Source organism: Salvelinus namaycush, unplaced genomic scaffold, assembly GCF_016432855.1.
Source record: "Salvelinus namaycush isolate Seneca unplaced genomic scaffold, SaNama_1.0 Scaffold1447, whole genome shotgun sequence".
In the NCBI taxonomy this organism is placed as follows: Eukaryota; Metazoa; Chordata; class Actinopteri; order Salmoniformes; family Salmonidae; genus Salvelinus; species Salvelinus namaycush.
In genome coordinates, this window is record NW_024058172.1 from 10,758 (window position 1) to 31,595 (window position 20,838).

A 20,838-nucleotide genomic window follows, 5' to 3' on the forward strand; every position below is an offset into this window, starting at 1 on the left:
GGATCAGCCTGTAGTGTGGTTTTCCACTTTAATTTTGAGTGTGACTCCAAATCCAGACCTCCATGGGTTGATACATTTGATTTCCATTGATAATTTTTGTGTGATTTTGTTGTCAGCACATTCAACTATGTAAAGAAAAAAGTACTTAATAAGAATATTTCATTTAGATCTAGGATGTGTTATTTTAGTGTTCCCTTTATTTTTTTTAGCAGTGTATATGGGCAAATGTGTAGCAACTCTAACACACAGGTTTTGGGTTGTTTAATATATTTGATTGTAGTGCACCCATTGTACTTTTAGTAAAAATCTGTACAGACAGAATATATTGGTTCATTTATTTTATAACCAAGCTCTAGTACTGTAGTTGAATCAGAGACAATAGGAGGTGCGTAGGAAAAACTCTCCGCCCACAGATTCTGCATTCAATCACCCCTTAACACCGAGTGCTGTTTGGGATAAATCTGTCATCTCCATATTACTGACCTTTCTCTCCCCTGCAATCCCAGAGCCCCAATCCCTCGTTGACCTTCTGTGTGAAGACTCACGACAGACTCTACTACATGGTGGCCTCTGCCCCGGAGGCCATGAGGATATGGATGGATGTTATAGTAACCGGAGCCGAGGGCTACACGCAGTTCATGAACTAATAGGGGAGACTTGTGTACGGAGGCCTAGCAGTGACACACTTCAATAGACTCAGGCCTTATCCTCTCCCCAGTATTGGGAAATTGCCTTTTTATTTTGTATCTATTTTTAAATCACTTTACAATAGACATTTTTCTCCACCTGCTCCTGCCCACGGATTGAAAAAGGGAGTCCTGGAAAAGACACTGTATATAACCAAAATGACAACTGTCAGATTTTCTGCTCAAAAGCCTTTCTATTTTGTCAAATTGAGATATTGTTTGTTACAGGTTCTTGCTTGTGAGACCTGTGTGTATCAGTGTCGTAACTTTTTTTTTTTTTTTTTTACACTATGGAATATTGCTAAATTACATTATACCAATGGTTTCAGATGGTTGTTTTATACAAAAGGCATTTCCCGACTACCTATTTAGTTCAAACTTAAGTGAAGACAACTCAATTTGTTCCATCGGACTTTAGCTTACTGCTGAACTAGATTCCACTAATGTTGACTTGACCACTTGCACATGTCATTATAATAATGCTAATCATTCTGTGCCTTGTCAGTCTAATGTCACTGAACAGTAACCTCCTATGCACTTCTGTAGATCTGATTGGGTAGGTTGAATTATTGCTTACACTTTCCAATTCTTTCAGATCAAGAATGTCATGATCTGGTAGCTTGACATGGTACATGAAAATCTTTAGGTTTTTTAAGCCTTGTGAAATTGAGGTACTATAAACATCAGAATATATTAAGATATTTTTTCCCCACACCGAAATGGGTGTAGCCAGAGGTATGTGTTAGAAAAAGGTTTACTGTAAAATGTCACTCATTCAACCAGTATTGTACAATAATTCTAATGGTCAGAATACACTTCAGTTAACAGTATACCACTCTGCTCCCTCAACACTGTAGAACATTGCTCCCATATGTTGACTGTACACTTTCATGTATGGATTCTCAATACAGATCTATTAAAACAGAAATGTTACAGAGTCTGGTTTGAATCCATAGCATGGTTTTATTAACGTAGAAACACGACAATCACTTTAATAGCAGGATTAGAGTTAACCTTAAGGCCCATCTATTAAATTGTGTTCACTTAATGTTAAACGGATTACAAGTTGGACAATGTGTAAGCACCAAATAGAACCCCTCCATTCTAGGAGCTCTTCCTAAATAGGAAAGCAATTGGTTGAGCCCAAGTCCAGTCAGCTTGATTGGCTGTGTCACCTGTGAAAATGACAAACATCAATAAAATATTCCATGCTTTGCCTAGGATTTTACTCCCTATAAAAAACAATGAACATACATCGCTTAACTGACAAATTTAGATGTGAAAATGAAGTATTAGAAAGGTTGTACTTACTCTGCACACGGGGAGCTGTATTCACTCACAGCTTCATCACCTGAAAACAGAAAAGAGGAGAATGCAGAGGTCAGTTCCTTTATAATGATAACTACTTCCCTGTCAGTCATTAAATTCCCACTGCAGGGGTGAACCAATGGGCCCATACTGGTGACGTCTGGTTTCCTTTCAATGAACTGGAGTTATTTACGTAACCTTGACGGGTATGCCAGTGGCCAATATTTCAGAGAATGGGGTGGTTTGGAAACTGGTATTCCATTAGAGAGGGGAGATAAAAAAGCTACACACACGAGGAAAAAAGAAAAACATCCCTTTGTCTTTCAAAGATAAGTAAAAATCCACAGATCATTGTAAAGGTTTTAAACACTGTTTCCTATGCTTGTTAAATGAACATGCACCTGTGGAATGGTCATTAAGACACTAACAGCTTACAGACAGTAGGCAATTAAGGTCACAGTTATGAAAAACTTGACACTAGAGGCCTTTCTACCAACTCTGAAAAAGACCAAAGAAAGATGCCCAGGGTCCCTGCTCCTCTGCGTGAACGTGCCTTAGGCATGAGGACTGCAGATGTGGCCAAGGCAATAAATTGCAATGTCCGTACTGTAAGACGCCTGAGACAGACGGACAGCTGATTATCCACAGTGGCACACCACGTGTAACACCTGCACAGGATGGCAACAACTGCCCAAGTTACACCAGCAACGCACAATCCCTCCATCAGTGCTCAGACAGGCTGAACTGAGGTCTTGTAGGCCTGTTGTAAGGCAGGTCGTCAGACATCACTGGCAACGTCGCCTATGGGCGCAAACCATCGCTGGACCGGCAAAAAGTGCTCTTCACTGACAAGTAGCGGTTCTGTCTCACCAGGGGTGATGGTCGGATTCGCATTTATCGTCGAAAGAATGAGCGTTACGCCAAGGCCTGTACTCTGGAGCAGGATCGATTTGGAGGGTCCGTCGTGGTCTGGGGGCGGTGGGTCACAGCATTATCGGACATTGCCTGCAATGACAAGCTCTCTCAACAACGCTGTGCGTTACAGGGAAGACAGCCTCCTCCCTCATGTGGTACCCTTCCTGCAGGCTCATCCTGACATGACCCTCCAGCATGACAATGCCATACTGCTCGTTCTGTGCGTGATTTCCTGCAACACAGGAATGTCAGTGTTCTACCATGGCCAGCGAAGAGCCCAGATCTCAATCCCATTGAGGACCTGTTGGATCGAAGGGTGAAGGCTAGGGCCATTCCCCCCCAGAAGTGTCCGGGAACTTGCAGGTGCCTTGGTGGAAAAGTGGGGTAACATCTCACGTCTTAGTTGTTCATACAAATATTTAAACATGTTAAGTTTGCTGAAAACAAATGCAGTTGACAGTGAGAGGACTTTTTTTTTTAATGAGTTTATATATTACATCACACAGGTGCACTTTTGGTAAAAGCTAACAAGTTGACACTTAAGGTCACATCCAAGGGGTGTCACTCATTTAATGGAGGGCCTCTTCTGCTGGATTTTTTTTTCTTTCTCTCAATTAAGTCCTAGACAACCAGGTGAGGGGAGTTCCTTACTAATCAGTGACCTTAATTCAATCAAACATTTACAAGGGAGGAACAAAAACTCCCACTCGGCCCTCGAATGAGTTTGACACGGTCTAATATCTAGTTGAGTGTTTATCTTTTTCCATTTGAGAAAGAGTATCAGTTTTTCATGATAACCCTTGGGGAGCACAGTGTTTTCTGCAAATGAAATCACTTTTAAGGTTGCAGAATTTCAGGAAACTTAAATACCCTGGTATTCCATAAATCCTGGATGGAGGATAATGGATATCCTGCTTATTCTCCCTTTTCTGTGAATCCGCCAGTCGGGATTTTGGGAAAACCACAGAATTTATTTAAAGTTCTTGGCAACCCTACACATTTCACTGTTAGATGGAATTCTTACTTGTCTGGTAGTAGTCATACACTTTCACCACAGCTGGTTTCAGATTCCTCACAGGCACATCCTCCTCTATGGCCAGGCTGTATGTCTTCGTTTCCTTCTGCTTGAGCTGGAAGAAAAGGAATAATACATTTGACATTGCAGTTCAATGTTATAGATTCACATAGTGTTACTGTATAAAACATCCACTACAGTCTTACTTTGATGTTACTGTTCAAGTTAAATCCAGTGTGTAGATGCAGATGAGACCACATCCAACTAAGTTCTGTAACCGATAAAGACAGCCCCGTTTAGATGCAACAGTCATGTTCCTACCCCATCTAGGTAGATGATGACATGTCCTTCCTCCAGGTCAACACGTTTGACAGTGGGGTCATTTTTCAACTGGAAGAACAGAACACAGGATAAGATTGTGTCATAGTACAACTGATACATTCAAAGGACAACTACTGGCATTGACAAAACGATAATACTTACAATTAGAACAGATGCCATTATCATTTTATACATTAACTAAATCCTCAAGGGGATTATACCTAGGGCCAGGAGTGTTCCCCAAACTGGTAAAACTCCTGGCCCTGATTAACTGAGGTTCTCTTATTGACTCACAGGCCCGAGGGAGGACTTGTCCAGGACGAAGCCGGAGAGAAGCTTGACATTGATGATCACCATGTTGGTCTCCTCTCGCCGACCATTGTACCTGTCAGTCACACAGAGTCAGATGGATATTATCTTAAAGGTGCAAATATGCAGAAATCGCTCCACCATTTCCTGATTGCTAAAATTCTACTAGTTAATGACAAAACAAGCAAGAAAATCATTGCACCATCTAAACCGCTTTGAAATATATTTTCAGTAACCAAACATTTTTTATTTTATGCTGTTCAAAACCGAAAGTAAGACGCAAAAACAATACTTAAGAATGGGAAGCATAAAAAGAGATCTAACATTTGTTAGACTTGCAGTCAATGAGGATGATAGATCTATAACTCATATTTCCACATGAATTGTCAGGTCGCCCAAAAAGTTGTGCAGCATTAAAGATGCATTTTAAAATGCATCTACACACTGGTGGTCGTCATTTTTTTCAGCTGCTATTTCAAGGGTAAAAGGAATACCACTGTACCTGACAGCCACAGACACTATCAGAGATTTCTTGGTGCCGTCACATTTCCCAAGCGTCTGTGTTGAGATGTTGAAAGCAGAGAAGTCAGGAGGAGGGGGAATATTGTAGTGCATGGCGATCTGAAAAGACAGACAATACTATTGAGATGCATGAAATCAACATAGACATTTCAATGTACAGTAGCACACATGCATTTCCATTAATGCTGAAATTCTAGGGATGAAACGTTAGTTTTTGTGCAACAGTGTGCTCTACTGAACACAAACCAGATACTCAGTACATGCAGTACTGAGAGGCAGCAAAGGAAAATGACTGGAGCCTGACCTGCACAAACACGCAGCTCTTGCCCTTTGCCTTGATGTTGTAGTCTCCAGGGACCTCTCTCAGCTGCTCCTCCTGATAGAGCAGCCTGTTGTTCTGATTCACAGTGAACTCCATCTTCAGGCCTCTGGCCGAGCTCACACTGACTGTACTGGCGCCCTCTGGACTGAAGGTGGCAGCACCGTACTTGGCCAGGGCCTGCAGTGCTACTACTGTGTCCTGGTGACAGTGGGGAGGGGGGGGGAGAAAAGTACTGTTGCAAAATCAAATCTGGATCAACTATAGTTTGGGTATGGATGGAGAGAATCAATAAAATTAAGCACAATTCAAGGAAATCCATGTGTTGTGTTATGAAATGATTGTAAGGCTTTAATACAATGTCCAATTTGCTACATTTCATATACAAATAAGGATTTGGTGTGATCCATGTTTGGCCATGTACTAACAGTAGGATCGACAGGCAGATGAGGTGCTAGAGTGAATGAAAGTCTACCAGACCAACAAAGTACCTGTGTGGAGGCAAAGCCTCCGTAGGGGTTCTGCTGCTGGGCCAGCCAGCGGACGATGCCAGTGGAGTAGTCCAGCCCAAAGCCTGGCATGGTGGGACCGGAGAGCAGCGCCAGCAGCACATAGGATGTCATCTCCACCTCCAGAGAGTCAGTCTTCGTCCCTGAAGCCTCTGCTCTCTCCCAGTGACGATTGCCACCTGTGGGAATTTTCATTGTCAGTTTCCCAGCAGTCAGAAAGGTAGAGACATTTTCACAAAGAGACAAGACATACCTGAGGTAGCAGCTATCTTGTCCAGGTGGGTGATGAGCTTGGCCCTCATGACCTGGTTTTGGGCCAGGGTGAAGGTGTAGGACAGCAGGGCAATGGTGTAGGTGTTCTCCAGCTGGTCAGACACTGCTGCCTTCAGACACGTCAGACTCTTCTCCACCATGGGGTCCTGACACACCCACATACAACAGGATCGTGTTTATTAGGCACCAAGCAGAGGAACACTGATTGATCCAGATATTCCCTCCCAGTTTCAATAAGAAACATGCACATTGTTGCAAAATGTTCATGGCTTTTCCATTGCGCTCCCTAATGAACACCCAGACCTTTTATCAGGTTAATACGGGTATGAGTACCGAATAATGTTAGCAATATAAATAAACTAGTGTATACTGTGTACAGTGACAGAGCTTGAGGATCTGCAGAGAAGAATGGGACAAAAACATTATGGATTTTCTCCCATTCTTCTCTGCAGATCCTCTCAAGCTCTGTCATGTTAGATGGGGAGCGTTGCTGCACAGCTATTTTCAGGTCTCTCCAGAGGCAAAACAGTCAGGGGTCCTGAGCGCTCTGGAGCAGGTTTATCAATGGACATCTGTACTTTGCTCCGTTCATCTTTGCCTTGATCCTGACTAGTCTCCCAGTCCCTGCTACTGAAAAACACCCCCACAGCACGCTGCCACCGCCACCATGCTTCACCGTAGGGATGTTGCCAGGTTTCTTCCAGACGTGGCCCTTGGCATTCAGGCCAAAGAGTTCAATCTTGGTTTCATCAGACCAGAGAATCTTGTTTCTTTAGGTGCCTTTTGGCAAACCCCAAGTGGGCTGTCATGTGCCTTTTACTGGAGGAGTGGCTTCCGCCTGGCACTCTACCATAAAGGCCTGATTGGTGGAGTGCTGCAGAGATGGTTTTCCTTCTGGAAGGTTCTCCCATCTCCACAGAGGAACTCCAGAGCTCTGTCAGACTGACCGTCAGGATCTTGGTCACCTCTGACCAAGGCCCATCTCCCCCGATTTCTCAGTTTGGCCAGCCGGCCAGCTCTAGGAAGAGACTTGGTGGTTCCAAACTTTTTCCATTTAAGAATGATGGCAGCCACTGTGTTCTTGGGGACCTTCAATGCTGCAGAAATGTTGGTACCCTTCCCCAGATCTGTGCCTCGACAATCTGTCTCGGAGCTCAACGGACAATTCCTTCAACCTCATGGCTTGGTTTTTGCTCTGGCATTCACTGTCAACTGTGGGACCTTATATAGACAGGTGTGTGCCTTTCCAAATCAAGTCCAATCAATTGAATTTACCACAAGTGGACTCCAATCAACTTGTATAAACACCTCAAGGATGATCAATGGAAACAGGATGCACCTGAGCTCAATCTCATTGCAGAAGATCTGAGGAATCTGTTTTATTTTCAATACATGTGCAAACATTTCTACAAACCGGTTCTCGCTTTGTCATGTGTATAGATCGCTGAGGATTTTAAAAATGGTATAAGGCTAACGTAACAAAATGTGGAAATAATCAAGGGGTCTGAATACTTTTCCAGAAGGAACTGTATATTGGGATGTTGTTTAACAAATTTGAATACATGGCAAGTGAGGCGTTCTGTGGGGGATATCGTCTTGTTTAAAATTGTGTTAAGTAGTTGGACGGCTAAGCAGAAATATCCACTAAGGCCGTTCATGTTTTGATAAAAGCACCAAATGTGGCCTTCTTGTTTATCAATAATATTTCTTTTTAAATACTTGGATATGGAAAGAGGTGATAACTCACAGAAGTGTTGCCATCCAGCTCCAGCAGTGCAGCGGTGATGTAGGCAGTGAGCGACACTTGATCCCCGACCCCTCCCTATGACAACAAAGGATGCCAGTAAACGTCATACAGTACTCCAAGGTGTTACAGTTTCAAAGTCACTGATGTCAGGTAAAAACATTGCAGTGTTTAAAACATTCAAATGATAATGGTGCAAAGATAAAGAACAGGTGGGTAATAACTTTAAGAGTACTGTTTTGGAGATGCAAAAGCTGTCGGGACTAGTCAGTCAGACTGAGGTCCCTTTAGGGAGGTGGTATGTTCTCAGGACTGGCTAAAACATGCTTGGGATTCTTGTTGTGCTCAGTATGTGCTCCTTTAGGGCACACGTGGGGTTCTAAGGTCCTGCTGAACAGTACATTATCCTATATGTCAGTGCAATATGAAGTATGTTAAGTACTCATATTTGATGTTAGACTATGTATTATTATCAAGTCTTTTGTTTGCTAGTTATCTAGCATTTTATGCAGACTCCACCATTGCACTCTAAATAGAAATGGGACACTTGCACCAGAACCTCCTGCTGAATCTCTGCCCTTAACGTTACCTTGTCACATTTGGTGGCTGCAGTATAATACTCCTCTTATTACCCACTGAGCTCTGACTCCCCCTTTACCTTCATGCCGTTATGGAAGAGTTTCCCCACTGACGCGATGCAGCCATCCGTCTGCTGGTGACTGGCCAACCAGGCCTTGGCCTGGGCAATGTGGGCGGGGTCCACAAAGATGTAGGGCTTGGCCCCTCCAAAGGACTTCAGCACAAAGGAGGTGAGCCTGAGAGGACACAGGTCAGATGTCACTGGAGTTACACAGACTAGATGTCGTGAGCCTAAACTATGGATCAGACTCTAGATAACAGTAGCCATACTGTATGTGCTGAAGCCAGCTCTATATTTGCCATAGCACATGCTAGTATGGTTTGAGACCATCACATTCCTACCTTGATTACATACTGCAACCCCCTATAATCTAATGTCATCTTCATGACAAACAAATGTAAATTGAGGAATCTAAGAGAAGGTATTATGACTGTGTGGACAACTGAACTGACCACGTGTTTCCAGACTCATCGCTCTTCCCAAAGGCACTGTAGGAGCCATCGTCATGCTTGTAGTTGAGCTCCCTCTGGTAGCCTGCAACACAAATGGCCAAATGAACAAAGACACTCCTAGGGACTTGTACTGTATGTGGAAGGTGACGTTAACTGGTTCAGAGCCAAATATATACAACAGGTTGTTGCTAGTCAGAGATGCACACAGGATCAGACAACTCATTTAAAAAGTACAAGGCTTACTACAAATATTGTCATATACCAGGGCATGCGATGTATGCCATTAAACGTTGCAGTCCATTTCACAAGGGTTGTGTCCAGTAGGAAGATTGTTATTTTTAGGCTGTAACTGAACATGTCTGATAATAATTGCTTGATTTTCGTTGCAACATGTTGTGCCTTACTGAACTGGACCCAGCTCACTCACCACTGTCTAGGAAGCCTGTGGCCCTGGTCTGGATCTCCATGGTGAGCTGCCTGGTGCTCTGCAGGTAGTTGAGGATGTAGATGTTGGGAGCAAACAGCACCATGTTCTGCTCTCCACAGCCATAGGGCATCTGCAACAGGCTGTCCAGGTTCTTTATGGCCCGACCCATCAGGTCACCTGGTGAAAGAGACCAACCATTGAGACAATCGCAGTGGATAGTTGACCAGCAGAGCCCCATTTCTTAGCTTAACCCTAAAAATAACCAATGCTTATCCTGATCAGCCATAACCTTAAGGCAATCATAGATCTGCAGGTGGAAATCCACATCCATGAATAGAGGGATGAAAAATCCTTGCCTACACTTCATCTGCACCAAAATGGAAAACATATCCTGAAAATGTTATGAAACTTAAAATAATTAGGTGTGAAAACTCAGCAAAACAGATGAAGAATTCTCACCCAGTACTGAGAGGGAGGCCTTGGCAGAGCCCTCCACAAACACCTCAGGCAGCTTCAGAGAGATGTCCTTCTCCACTGGGCCCTCTGGTGATGCGAGACAGATAAACGAGACAGACTGAGTGACTTGAGAACCAATTAAAAAGTATCTGTCATCTAAACCACAACAAATGCACGTCAACTTAATCGTCGGGGTAGTTATGAGAAAGTATGACTGATAGAGGTCAGGAGATTACCTGCAGGGCAGAGCAGAGCGTTGTGGCTGACCGTCTCCTGGGTTCCCTCGGCCTGACAGAGAAAGTGAAACAGCACCAAAATTTAAATTGTTTAAAAAGTCTGATGACAAGTAAATGCTACCATAGAATTTATATGGTAACCACTTAAAGGTACATTTCACTCAAATCAAAGTTAATCAAATGTTTTAGACCTGAAACGTAGACCAATTTTAAGATAAGTCTACGTCCCAGACCATCTGTTATGTAGGTCCAGCTATACAGCTTAATCTAAAAGATATGCACCAAGTAATTCTTTATTAAAAATATATACACATTTTCAATTTATTATGCATGGGCCGGAGTCTAACTGCACTTGAAACACCAAACCTCGTTGGTCTCGTCGCATAAAAATATGCAACATACAATAGCAGGGGATATAAATTCTACTGTATTCACCCTTGCCCTAGTGTTACTGAACACCCGGATCTCTTTATAATTCATGTGGGAGAAAAACAGTTGACTTGCTATGCAGGACAGACACTCACCTCCACCAGCAGTGTTTGCACAACGGTGTCAATGCGTCCTTTCCCTGGCACCGTGGCCACCTCGTTGCCGCAGAACTTCTTAGTTGTCAACGCCTCGGCACTCACTTTCACGCTCACCTCCCCTATAGTTCAGTCCAGGGAGACATTAACATTCTAGTCTAGACCAGTCACCCATCAACCTGCCCTTCCATCAGCTTGCGCACCCTTAACCACTCCACCTCCAGCCTCTGTCACTCATGTACCCACTCATGTACCCTGGCTCAACTGTTCCCTCGTTTCCTCTCCCCCTTGTTCCCTCCCGCCATTTCTCTGATAGCCACAGATAACCCGAGGGTTATCTTTGAGCATGTCATATATTCAAGGAATTTGTGTATCATATAAATAATTTCATTTACATAAATTTCAGTCTAACGAGAGCTGTGTGAAGTCAACAACCCTGTCTTACAGGAGCATCACTGCTTCCAAATCACTCCCTACCCCTCTGGCCCTAACCCTTCACTATTTGCATATTTGAAAGGTGTGGATGGTATAAGTAGTGCAGTGGAGCTTCTACCATATTTCTAACACCTTACCGATCTGCAAACATCAAAGGGTTAGGGGGCAAGAGCCTAGGTGTAGGGAGTAACTGTGGAGTCTATTGCAAGAGCCTTGTGATAGATTGACAGAGAGTACTGTATGGCTCACCTAAAGCAGTTGGGGTGAGGGTCCACTTGAAGGTCCTGCTCTCTTCAGCACACAGACACAGTGTGTACTGGCAGCCTTCACATGGCCTGGCTGTGAACTGGTTCGACTCAGCTAGAGTTACCTTCACCTAAGAGAAACACATGGGGTCAATTGCAACTCTTTACTAGATTTCTCAAAAACGTCTATAGATTGTCGGCAACAGGCAGCTCGTGGGCCAAAACCGTCCCGTGAGTGATTTGTTCCCCCAAAGTTTAGCAAAAATAACTAATTCAAGGGTATCTTTATATGTTCTACATTGTATGACAACCAAAAAATAAGTGTTAAAATATATTTGAGATTCTTCAACGTAACCACCCTTTGCCTTGATGACAGCTTTGCACAGTCTTGGCATTCTCTCAACCAGCTTCATGAGTAATGCTTTTCCAACAGTCTTGAAGGAGTTCCCACATATGCTGAGCACGTTGGCTGCTTTTCCTTCACTCTGCGGTCCAACTCATCCCAAAACATCTCAATTGGGTTGAGGTCAGGTCACCTGACGCAGCACACCATTGCTCTCCTTGCTCAAACAGCCCTTACACAGCCTGGAGGTGTGTTTTGAGTCATTGTCCGGTTGAAAAACTAATTATCATCCCTTTAAGTGCAAACCAGATGGGACAGCGTATCGCTGCAGAATGCTGTGGTAGCCATGCTGGTTAAGTGTGCCTTGAATTGTAAATAAATCAGACTGTGTCACCAGCAAAGCACCCTCACACCTCCATGCTTCACGGTGGGAACCACACATGCGGAGATCCGTTCACCTACTCTGCGTCTCACAAAGACCTGGCGGTTGGAACCAAACATCTCAAATTTGGAGTCAGACCAAGGGACAGACTACTGGTCTAATGTCCATTGCTTGTTTTTCTTGGCCAAGTCTCTTCTTATTGGTGTCCTTTAGTAGTGGTTTCTTTGCAGCAATTCAACCATGAAGGCCTGATTCACACAGTCTCCTCTGAACAGGTGATGTTGAGATGTGTCTGTTACTTGAACTCTGTGAAGCATTTATTTGGGCTGCAATTCCTGAGGCTGGTAACTAATAAACTTATCTTCTGCAGCAGAGGTAAGTCTGTGTCTTGCTTTCCTGTGGCGGTCCTCATGAGAGCCAGTTATCATAGCACTTGATGGTTTTTGCAACTGCACTTGAAGGTCAGTCAGAATTTTGTCATTCCTTTAAGACATGAAGAAACTTTCAGACTTGATTCTCATTGCTTATTTGAGCTGTTCTTGTCATAATATGGACTTGGTCTTTCACCAAATAGGTCTATCTTCTGTATACCACCCCTACCTTGTCACAACACAACTGATTGGCTCAAACGCATTATAGAGGAAAGAAATTCCACAAACTAACAAGTCACACCTGGTAATTGAAAAGCATTCCTCGTGAAGCGTTCCTCGTGAAGCTGGTTGAGAGAAAGCCAAGTGTGTGCAAAGCTGTCAAGGCAACAGGTAGCTACTTTGAAGAATCTCAAATACAAAATCTATTTTGATTTGTTTAACACATTTTTGGTTACTACATGATTCCATATGTTATTTCATAGTTGATGTCATCACATTATACAATGTACAAAATTGTAAAATAAAAAAACCTGGAATTAGTAGGTGTCCAAACTTTTGATTGGTACCGTACACTGCCGTTCAAAGGTTTGGGGTCACTTAGAAATGTCATTGTTTTTGAAAGAGCACATTTTGTCCATTAAAATATCAAATTGATCAGCAATACAGTGTAGACATTGTTAATGTTGTAAATGACTATTGTAGCTGGAAACGGCTGATTTTTTAATGGAATATTTACATCGGCCCATTACCGGCAACCATCACTCCTGTGTTCCAATGACACGTTGTGTTAGCTAATCCAAGTTTATAATTTTAAAAGGCTAATTGATCATTAGTAAACCCTTTTGCAATTATGTTAGCACAGCTGACAACTGTGCTAATAAAACTGGCCTTTAGAGAATCAGAATTGGTGGGTTTGATTACAGGCAGAAACAAAGAAACTCGTTCTGAAACTCGTCAGTCTATTCTTGTTCTGAGAACTGAAGGCTATTCAATAGGAGAAATTGCCAAGAAACTGAAGATCTCATACAACACTGTGTACTACTCCCTTCACAGAACAGCACAAACTGGCTCTAACCAGAATAGAACGAGGAGTGGGAGGCCCCGGTGCACAACTGAGCAAGAGCACAAGTACATTAGTGTGTCGAGTTTGAGAAAGACACCTCACAAGTCCTCAACTGGCAGCTTCATTAAATAGTACCCGCAAAACACCAGTCTCAACGTCAACAGTGAAGAGGCGACTCCGGGATGCTGGCCTTCTAGGCAGAGTTGCAAAGAAAAGGCCATATCTCAGACTCAGCCAATAAAATAAACAGATTAAGATGGGCAAAAGAACAGACACTGGACCTCTGCCTAGAAGGCCAGCATCCCGGAGTCAATGCTGTTAAATCATCATCTGGGCCCCCCCCAATCATTTGCTCCAACACAAATTGGCCTGCAGCTGAATCTAGTTGCCTATCCCTGGTCTACCCAAATGAAGTGGGACTGGAGAGGTAAAGAAAGAGACAACACTGGGAGGGCTTACCATGATACACTTGGAGAGGTAGTTGAACACTGTGGCCTTGAGTGTGAACACCTCCCCCCGGATGACAGAGTAGGGCAGCGTCAGGCTCACAAAGAAGGGTTGGAAGGCAGTGAGGCCAGTGTTGGGAGCCAGGCCAAAACCCACTGGGGAAGTACAGAACGCTCCTGCAGCCCACTTAGTGATGGTGTCCGGGACAGTCTTCTCAACATTCACTTTTCCTGTATGTCTGGTAGTGGTGAAAAGGGCGCAAAAAAACCCACAAAATGTATATTAACATTAGAACATATAACATGGTTAATTCAATAGCGGACTAGGTGATTTTTTTATATCGACCCCTAGGACAAAGACATGCCTGTGGTTTCAGTATTGCCATATTAGTAGGCATTGTCAGCCCAGCACCCCATGGAAAGGGATGTGTTGGACTACAAATATGGCGTCTGTCACAAAGCTTACCCCACAGGAACCAGGTCCCAGATCCAGGTCTCAGGGAAGTACGTGCGGACGGTCTCCTTAGGCCCGCCAGAGGCTCCAGGGGTTGGTGCACTCTCCTCATTTGGCATCATGTTCATGGGACGAGCTGTAAATAGAAACAAATCCTTCATTAGGTTGAGACTAGAAAGGCTTATACATTAGCATATCAAATCAAAGTTTATTGGTCACATACAGATTTGCAGGCGTTTTGGCAGGTGCAGCGAAATGCTGGCATTACTAGCTCCAACAATACAAATAAAAGGTTAAGAACTAACAATCCAAGTAGATATTAGTGGGAATATAAATGGTGTGGATAGACAGAATATAATTTGGGAAATAAAAAATGTACAGTAGTAGCTATATTAGGATGAGCCATGTCGAGAACAGTATTATCATACAGTCACTAAACAGTATATAAACAGAATGAGGTGACCAGCATTCAATGACTCTATACAATACCTTCCATCATAACATTTTGTTGCATTGCATAGGTAGTCTTGCAGTCGTAAGGTTTTTTCACATCAGAGTTGGTCAGGATCTTGATTCCAACTTCCTAAAATGAAAAGTACAATTAATTAATTGAGTGTCTACTTTACAAAGACGCCATTTTAGCAGTCTTGTATATAGTATATACATTTTCCATATTCAAAAACAGACAAACTTATTTGAGTCTCATACTTTAAAGATGCTGTAGACATCGTTTTTGTCGTCGCTGGGGCCAAACCAGAATGAGCGTTTCCCCCAATCAGGTACAACCAACTCATCAACCAGTTTTGGTACGGGTGGAAGGCGCATAATCATCTCCTCTTCAAATCTTGGAGGATATCGAAGGCATGGGTAGGGGTCTGCTACCCTGTATGAATATCCAGACAACTTCTGAACAGGCAGCTGACTGAAGACCTGCAGAGAAGTAATATACCTCTAGTAATACTGACTTTATAATCCGCAGCATCTTGACAGTCAGAGCGTGGTCAGAGGTTATAGGGTCAGTACATATAGTCAGGACAATGTCAGTGCATAGGATAACACCTGGGTTAAATTCAAATAGCCAATGCTTGATCTGCACTCGATTTAGTGGTACAACAGAACCAACGAAATAGTCCCACAAGTTGAAACTTCTAAACTTTAAGTATCAGACAGTGGTTAATACATGGTTAGAGGAAGCTGACAATGAGCCAAATCCTATCTTGAAAAACATGGGTGCACAAAAACAATGCCAAAGGTGGTGTGATCATGGTTAGGCCTCAGCTTAGTGTGGTGAGTCAATGGTTAGTTAATGTGATGGGCTGTGTCTTGTCCCAAATGGCACCCTATTCCCTCTATAGTGCACTGACCACAATGAGGCCCTGGTTAAGAGTAGTGCACTACATAGAGAGCCATTTGGGATGCAGGACCATGGAGAACGTACAGAGTCTAGGCTGAGCTCCTGTTCAGGCTGCAGCAGCAGCACACTCTGGTCGATGGCCCTGAGAGAACACAGAGACCCTGGGTGGGCCTGGAGGCTCAGAGAGGTCTTCTCCCCTGGCAACTCCTGGAGGGACGAGAACTTCAGGGACACCTGGAGAGGAGAAAAGCAGGAGACATCACAGCTATGTTGAAATATATCTATACTAGCATACATGTCCAACGCATTGGTTCATTCCAAATATAGTAGCATCCTGGTACAGAGCCCATAACATAATAATGCTTGTACTGTGTAGAGCAGGGGTCTCCAACAGGTCGATCACAAGCTACCAGTAGGTCGCAGCACACCTAGAGTAGCTCGCCCAAAAATTCTGAAAGTACATGTAAATCTCACGTGTTCCACAGCAAACTGTCAAACACCGTAAGCTCTCAGCTACTATCTAATCAACGCAACATTGACATCCCAGCCCTGGTTAGCCACCATTGGCTTAAAAAGCCAAACCTAACAATGTCTGCCAACTCATCTCCATTAATATTACCCCAGTCGGTCTGTGCGGTGTGCATGTGTGCCTACCACTCAGTGTGTAGCCAGTTGATGTGATCATCTTGTGGGTTGACAGAAATATTTCCCCCCCAAAAAACTAAATTCAAATGTTAACTGCGAAGTAGGCTGACCTGGCAGAATTATATCATCATGAGTAAGTGTATCTGTGGGGATTGCGCAGCAAAAGCCCCAGCTTAGATATTCAACGTACTTTTTCTTATTCAGCATGCTACTCCTCCTACACCGTTTACGCTAGACACGCAGTTCAAACTAAAACGTGTGGAATGGTCTCACTCAAGTTACTTGTATACAACTTTTTGTTCTGACTGGAAAGAGCAGATTAGGAATAGCTTCTACCAATAAAAAAAAGTTAGCCGTTTGTCAGAGTGACATGCTGAGGTCTACTATACTGTGTGTCATTATGGAGCAGCCCAAACGGAGCCATTGCTATGGGTACTCACCAGACAGAGGGGAAAAAAATGAGGGTGACCACAACCACACAAATATTGACCACAACCACACATCTAGTGATCACTCAACTGCTGACCACAACTACATATCTTCCGACCATTCATCTTCTGACCTCAACCACACAACACCTGACTACAACAACTAGTGACCAAAACCACTGACTTTCATCTACACCACTACTGAGCACGCAACAACTGACCAACCAGAAACAGAAACAGACCCAAAGGATTTGTGATGATCCAAAAGGTGCAGTTGAAGGATTTCATATCATCGTCTGATGCGAAGTCATTTTGGAAATTGATCGTAGTGCATGTTGCACCGATAGATCACATTTCATGTAGCTGGTGAAAGACGCCTAGTTGCCTACCTTGTTTTTAAGGCAGAGGTGAATGGGGAAGTCTCGGCTGTCTGCTACTGCCTCCCCATCAGGCAACACGGTGTACACCACCACCTGGGCAAAAGGGGTCAGCTCAGGCATCCGCTGCAGCGAGAGCATCAGCTGCCCTTGGTTAACTGAAACAAGAGATGGACAATGGGGATTGCCATTAAGTCACCTTAAACCACCAATACGGACATAGTGTTCAGTGACTAGTCTATGAAATATACTGTGCAGTAAGAACTTGTACTGAAGATGTAATCTGGATGATTGAATTCTGACATGGCAGGTTTATATCCCATGCCAGTTTAATGCCATTAGGTATTTTCCAGGAGGTATGTTCTCTAATCAAGTAGGGTTCTGAGAAGTCCTAAAGAAAAAATGTCAGGAAGCATTCGGAAGAATCCAAGACACTTTATTTACCTTTTCTTTCTTTAATGGCCACAGGAAGACGGCCGTGCTGCTGAATGCTGCCTCTAGATATAACCTGGGACATAAGAGACAGCCAGGTGGCAGGGTCAACATTAATAACCAGAGAAAGAGTTGCCAAAACCTGGAGATCTGCTAGCAAATATATTACTAAAGTGATATATTACTGTGTATCAGCTAAGGTGAAATAGTCAACTAGAAGTCAAGTACTGTATGGTTTTCCCAAGCCAGACAAAACAATCAAATACTGAAGTAAAATATCCCAAATCTTGTGGTGGAATCGATTAAAAAAGGTTATATTTTGAGTGAAACATCCCTTTAATCTTACCAGATAGAAAAAGTCCAGGGTCGTCTGTCCCTTTTTCAGCTTCACCCCTTGGATGATGTAGTGAGCAAGAACAATACCGCCCTTCTCACAGGAGAACTTCCCTTCACCCTGCATTATCTTCACAAAGCTCTTGCTCTTGGAATAAAATTTCCATGCGAAATGGTAAGCAGATGTATATAGAGGTCTACGCACACCCTGCTCGTACGGATAATCCTCCTCAACCTTTTGATAACGAGCCTGGTTCAAGAAAAACATAAAATGTATCAAAATTAGAAATTGTAGTAACCTTGGAGAATACACCAGGAAATTAATGATCAGTCAGAACAAACTGAATATTTACAGTAAATAATATATGAATAAATATTCAGCGGTAAACATGAGTGAGGGACCACTGACCGACAGAGAGACAGAATCAGAACTCCATAGAGAAGTGTCTAGAGAGAAAGAAGCAATGCCCTTGCTGTCTGTGGTGAGAGTCCAGTTCTCAGAATTGCCACTGTTTTGTAGGAAGAGATACACAGGCTCATTGGGAATGGGACTAGAGTCTGGACCGGTCACTTTGATCTGAAAACACAGGACAGGATGACTGCAGACATTCAATATACTAAATGAACACTCCCATTGCATACAAGACATCAAATGCCTAGTTTACATGCTCCAAATTACATGTTAACATTCAGCACAACTTCTTTCAAAGATATTTCCCTGCAGTGTTAAAAAAAACATTTGTTAATATAGTTTGTCCTCACCTTCCCCTCATATGCAATTCCTGGTTTATATGCTTGGGGCACATCCTCAAAACTGACAGTTATGATGACATCGGTGAAGCTTGCCTTGCCACTACCTTTAAGGATGACCCCTGGAGAGAACACAGGCAAGGGTCAGAGGTTAACAGTTCAGCATGTAAACACATCTACGTTCAAGATAAGGTTCTCCTACCCGTTCCATATTCCTCCATCTCAGTCTCCACTTCGAAGTCCCCAAAAGATTCACGTAGACGGAACCGGGTCAAGTCGATAATTTGGGTTGCACAGCCAGTTTTGTCAGTCTAGGGCGAATGAGTAGAGTTGTAGGTCAGCTTAGCTCAGCTACAAAAACCTTAACATTTCATCCACAGTGAGTGTTCTTCGTCAAAGAATTTGGCGTAACAATAAAAACACTTACTTTCATAAGATACAACTCGCAGACATTACTAGAATCAGTGAACCAGCGATATTGAATGACATTTCTGCAAACTTTCGCCGTGACAGACCCCACCACTGGTTTTCCATAAGTGTATCTAGAAATAAAGTCAGCAGAAGCCAGACAAATTAACTGTTGCAAAAAAGTAGAAACAGCTTTGAACATGAGCAATTATCAAACATGGGACAGGATCTATAAAGTACAGTCTATGCAATAACCAAATTAAGGCTTAATATTCTGTCCATTAAGTGTCCCAGTTAACATCATCTTATGCACTTACTTTCCACAAACTCTCAGTGTTGCTTGTTTGTCCAGAATAGTGATGGTTTGGGGTAGATAGACTTTCACCTCATATTTGGGTAAAACTATAAAAAATACATATCAATATTAAATCCTCGTGGTCTGTTGAACTACACCAAAAACATAATCACACCACAATTATGTAAAAACAATAATCAGATTTTTTTATCCCATGCCAATTTCCTCACCATATTCTTTGATGTCAAAGTTTTGGGAGGTTTTTTCTCCCTTCTCATTCCATGCAGTGATGATGTAACTTCCTTGCGTTGCCTCTGCGGACATGGGGTGGGACAGGTCCAGAATTCCACTCACTGTTGACTGGTTCAACCACTGAGCAATGCGGTTGGAGTTTGGGTCCTGTATACAGATTCATAATAGGTTGAAGGAAGGTATTTTTGTTATAGAGAGGCATTGTATAAATTCATGCCACAGTACATATTGGCAGGTAATATTTTTGAAGAGAGATCATGTCATTATTATTGCTCATGTTATATACAGCTTTGGTTTTTAGTTGCAATGAATTTGAATGAGTCTCACCTGAAGCTCCACTGTTAAAAACTAGAAAAGAGAAACAAAACATTCAGCATTTAGCCCCCCCCAAAAATTCTCAAACTTTATTATTTCCCAAAATTGTTTTTACAGTAAGCCTAAAGGGAACTACTATCGTGTCAAAAAAATGGGTTTGAAACAGTTTCACGACTTCCCAAAACAGTTTCTACAGTACAGGCATCTTTATCTACAGAGTTACAGTAGAGAGCAAATAAACTCTGACCACATTTGCCGAGCCAGCTACACAGTCTGTCTGTCTCACCCAGACAACACTGAAAGAGTAACTTACCATCTGATTGAATGTCAAGAAACTGGCATCCAGCGAGACGATTCGGAACTTGACTGGGAAAACGGTAGAAACATTTGTCTATATAGTGTACAGTATATCCATCCACCATTTCAGTAATGACCTTTCATCAAGCTTATGGCCTCACAAATATACTGTAAAGTACACAAACATTTCAGTGTTCATCAAAGATGATTTCTAACTACCTGTCTGTCCAGGTTTGTAGACTGGTTTGTCTGTCTGGAAAATGGTGAGGAATCTTTTAGGCTTGATAAGGATCTTGGTCTTATTACTCATCTCATCCTTCCTCCCCTTGATGCTGACATGGACAGTGGCCACACTTTCAACCTTCACTGGGGGTACCTACAATATGAAGAACAGAAGAATGGAAGCTTGTTAGAATTTCTACAATTGTCTAGCCCCTTAACCAAAGTATGGCTCTCTGAGTAGCTTGAGAACAGAGGGCTTTTTGTTAAGTGGTAGATATAGTAATCATACTTCACTATGCTGAGGTTAACTGCTATTGCCTTTCATAGGTTGGATC

At 42.9% G+C, this 20,838-nt stretch overlaps 1 protein-coding gene across 1 annotated transcript; it reads right to left on the bottom strand.

The window, feature by feature from the left end:
* Positions 1-1,969: 1,969 nt before the first annotated feature.
* LOC120036722 (alpha-2-macroglobulin-like) lies at positions 1,970-20,636 on the bottom strand. The gene is made up of 29 exons (XM_038983093.1): positions 20,501-20,636; positions 20,298-20,350; positions 19,648-19,816; positions 18,727-18,836; positions 18,374-18,541; positions 17,978-18,214; positions 17,644-17,707; positions 17,212-17,357; positions 15,834-15,983; positions 15,104-15,325; positions 14,885-14,978; positions 14,408-14,531; positions 13,916-14,180; positions 11,341-11,467; positions 10,657-10,778; positions 10,133-10,184; positions 9,900-9,983; positions 9,441-9,617; positions 9,014-9,095; positions 8,580-8,736; positions 7,925-7,999; positions 6,158-6,323; positions 5,887-6,083; positions 5,381-5,596; positions 5,057-5,175; positions 4,540-4,630; positions 4,246-4,314; positions 3,934-4,039; positions 1,970-2,037 (listed from the first exon to the last, which is right to left on the bottom strand). The coding sequence occupies exons 1-29, from the start codon at positions 20,589-20,591 to the stop codon at positions 1,994-1,996; spliced, it is 3,777 nt and encodes a 1,258-aa protein (XP_038839021.1). The 5' UTR covers positions 20,592-20,636; the 3' UTR covers positions 1,970-1,993.
* Positions 20,637-20,838: the final 202 nt, after the last annotated feature.

Coding starts and splice junctions, on each gene's coding strand:
- LOC120036722 (XM_038983093.1), bottom strand. CDS start 20,591: ATGAGTAATAAGACCAAGATCCTTATCAAGCCTAAAAGATTCCTCACC. Junction 14,181..14,407: donor TGGGACCTGGTTCCTGTGGG/GTAAGCTTTGTG, acceptor CACCACTACCAG/ACATACAGGAAAAGTGAATG. Junction 9,096..9,440: donor CACAGGCTTCCTAGACAGTG/GTGAGTGAGCTG, acceptor TTTGTGTTGCAG/GCTACCAGAGGGAGCTCAAC.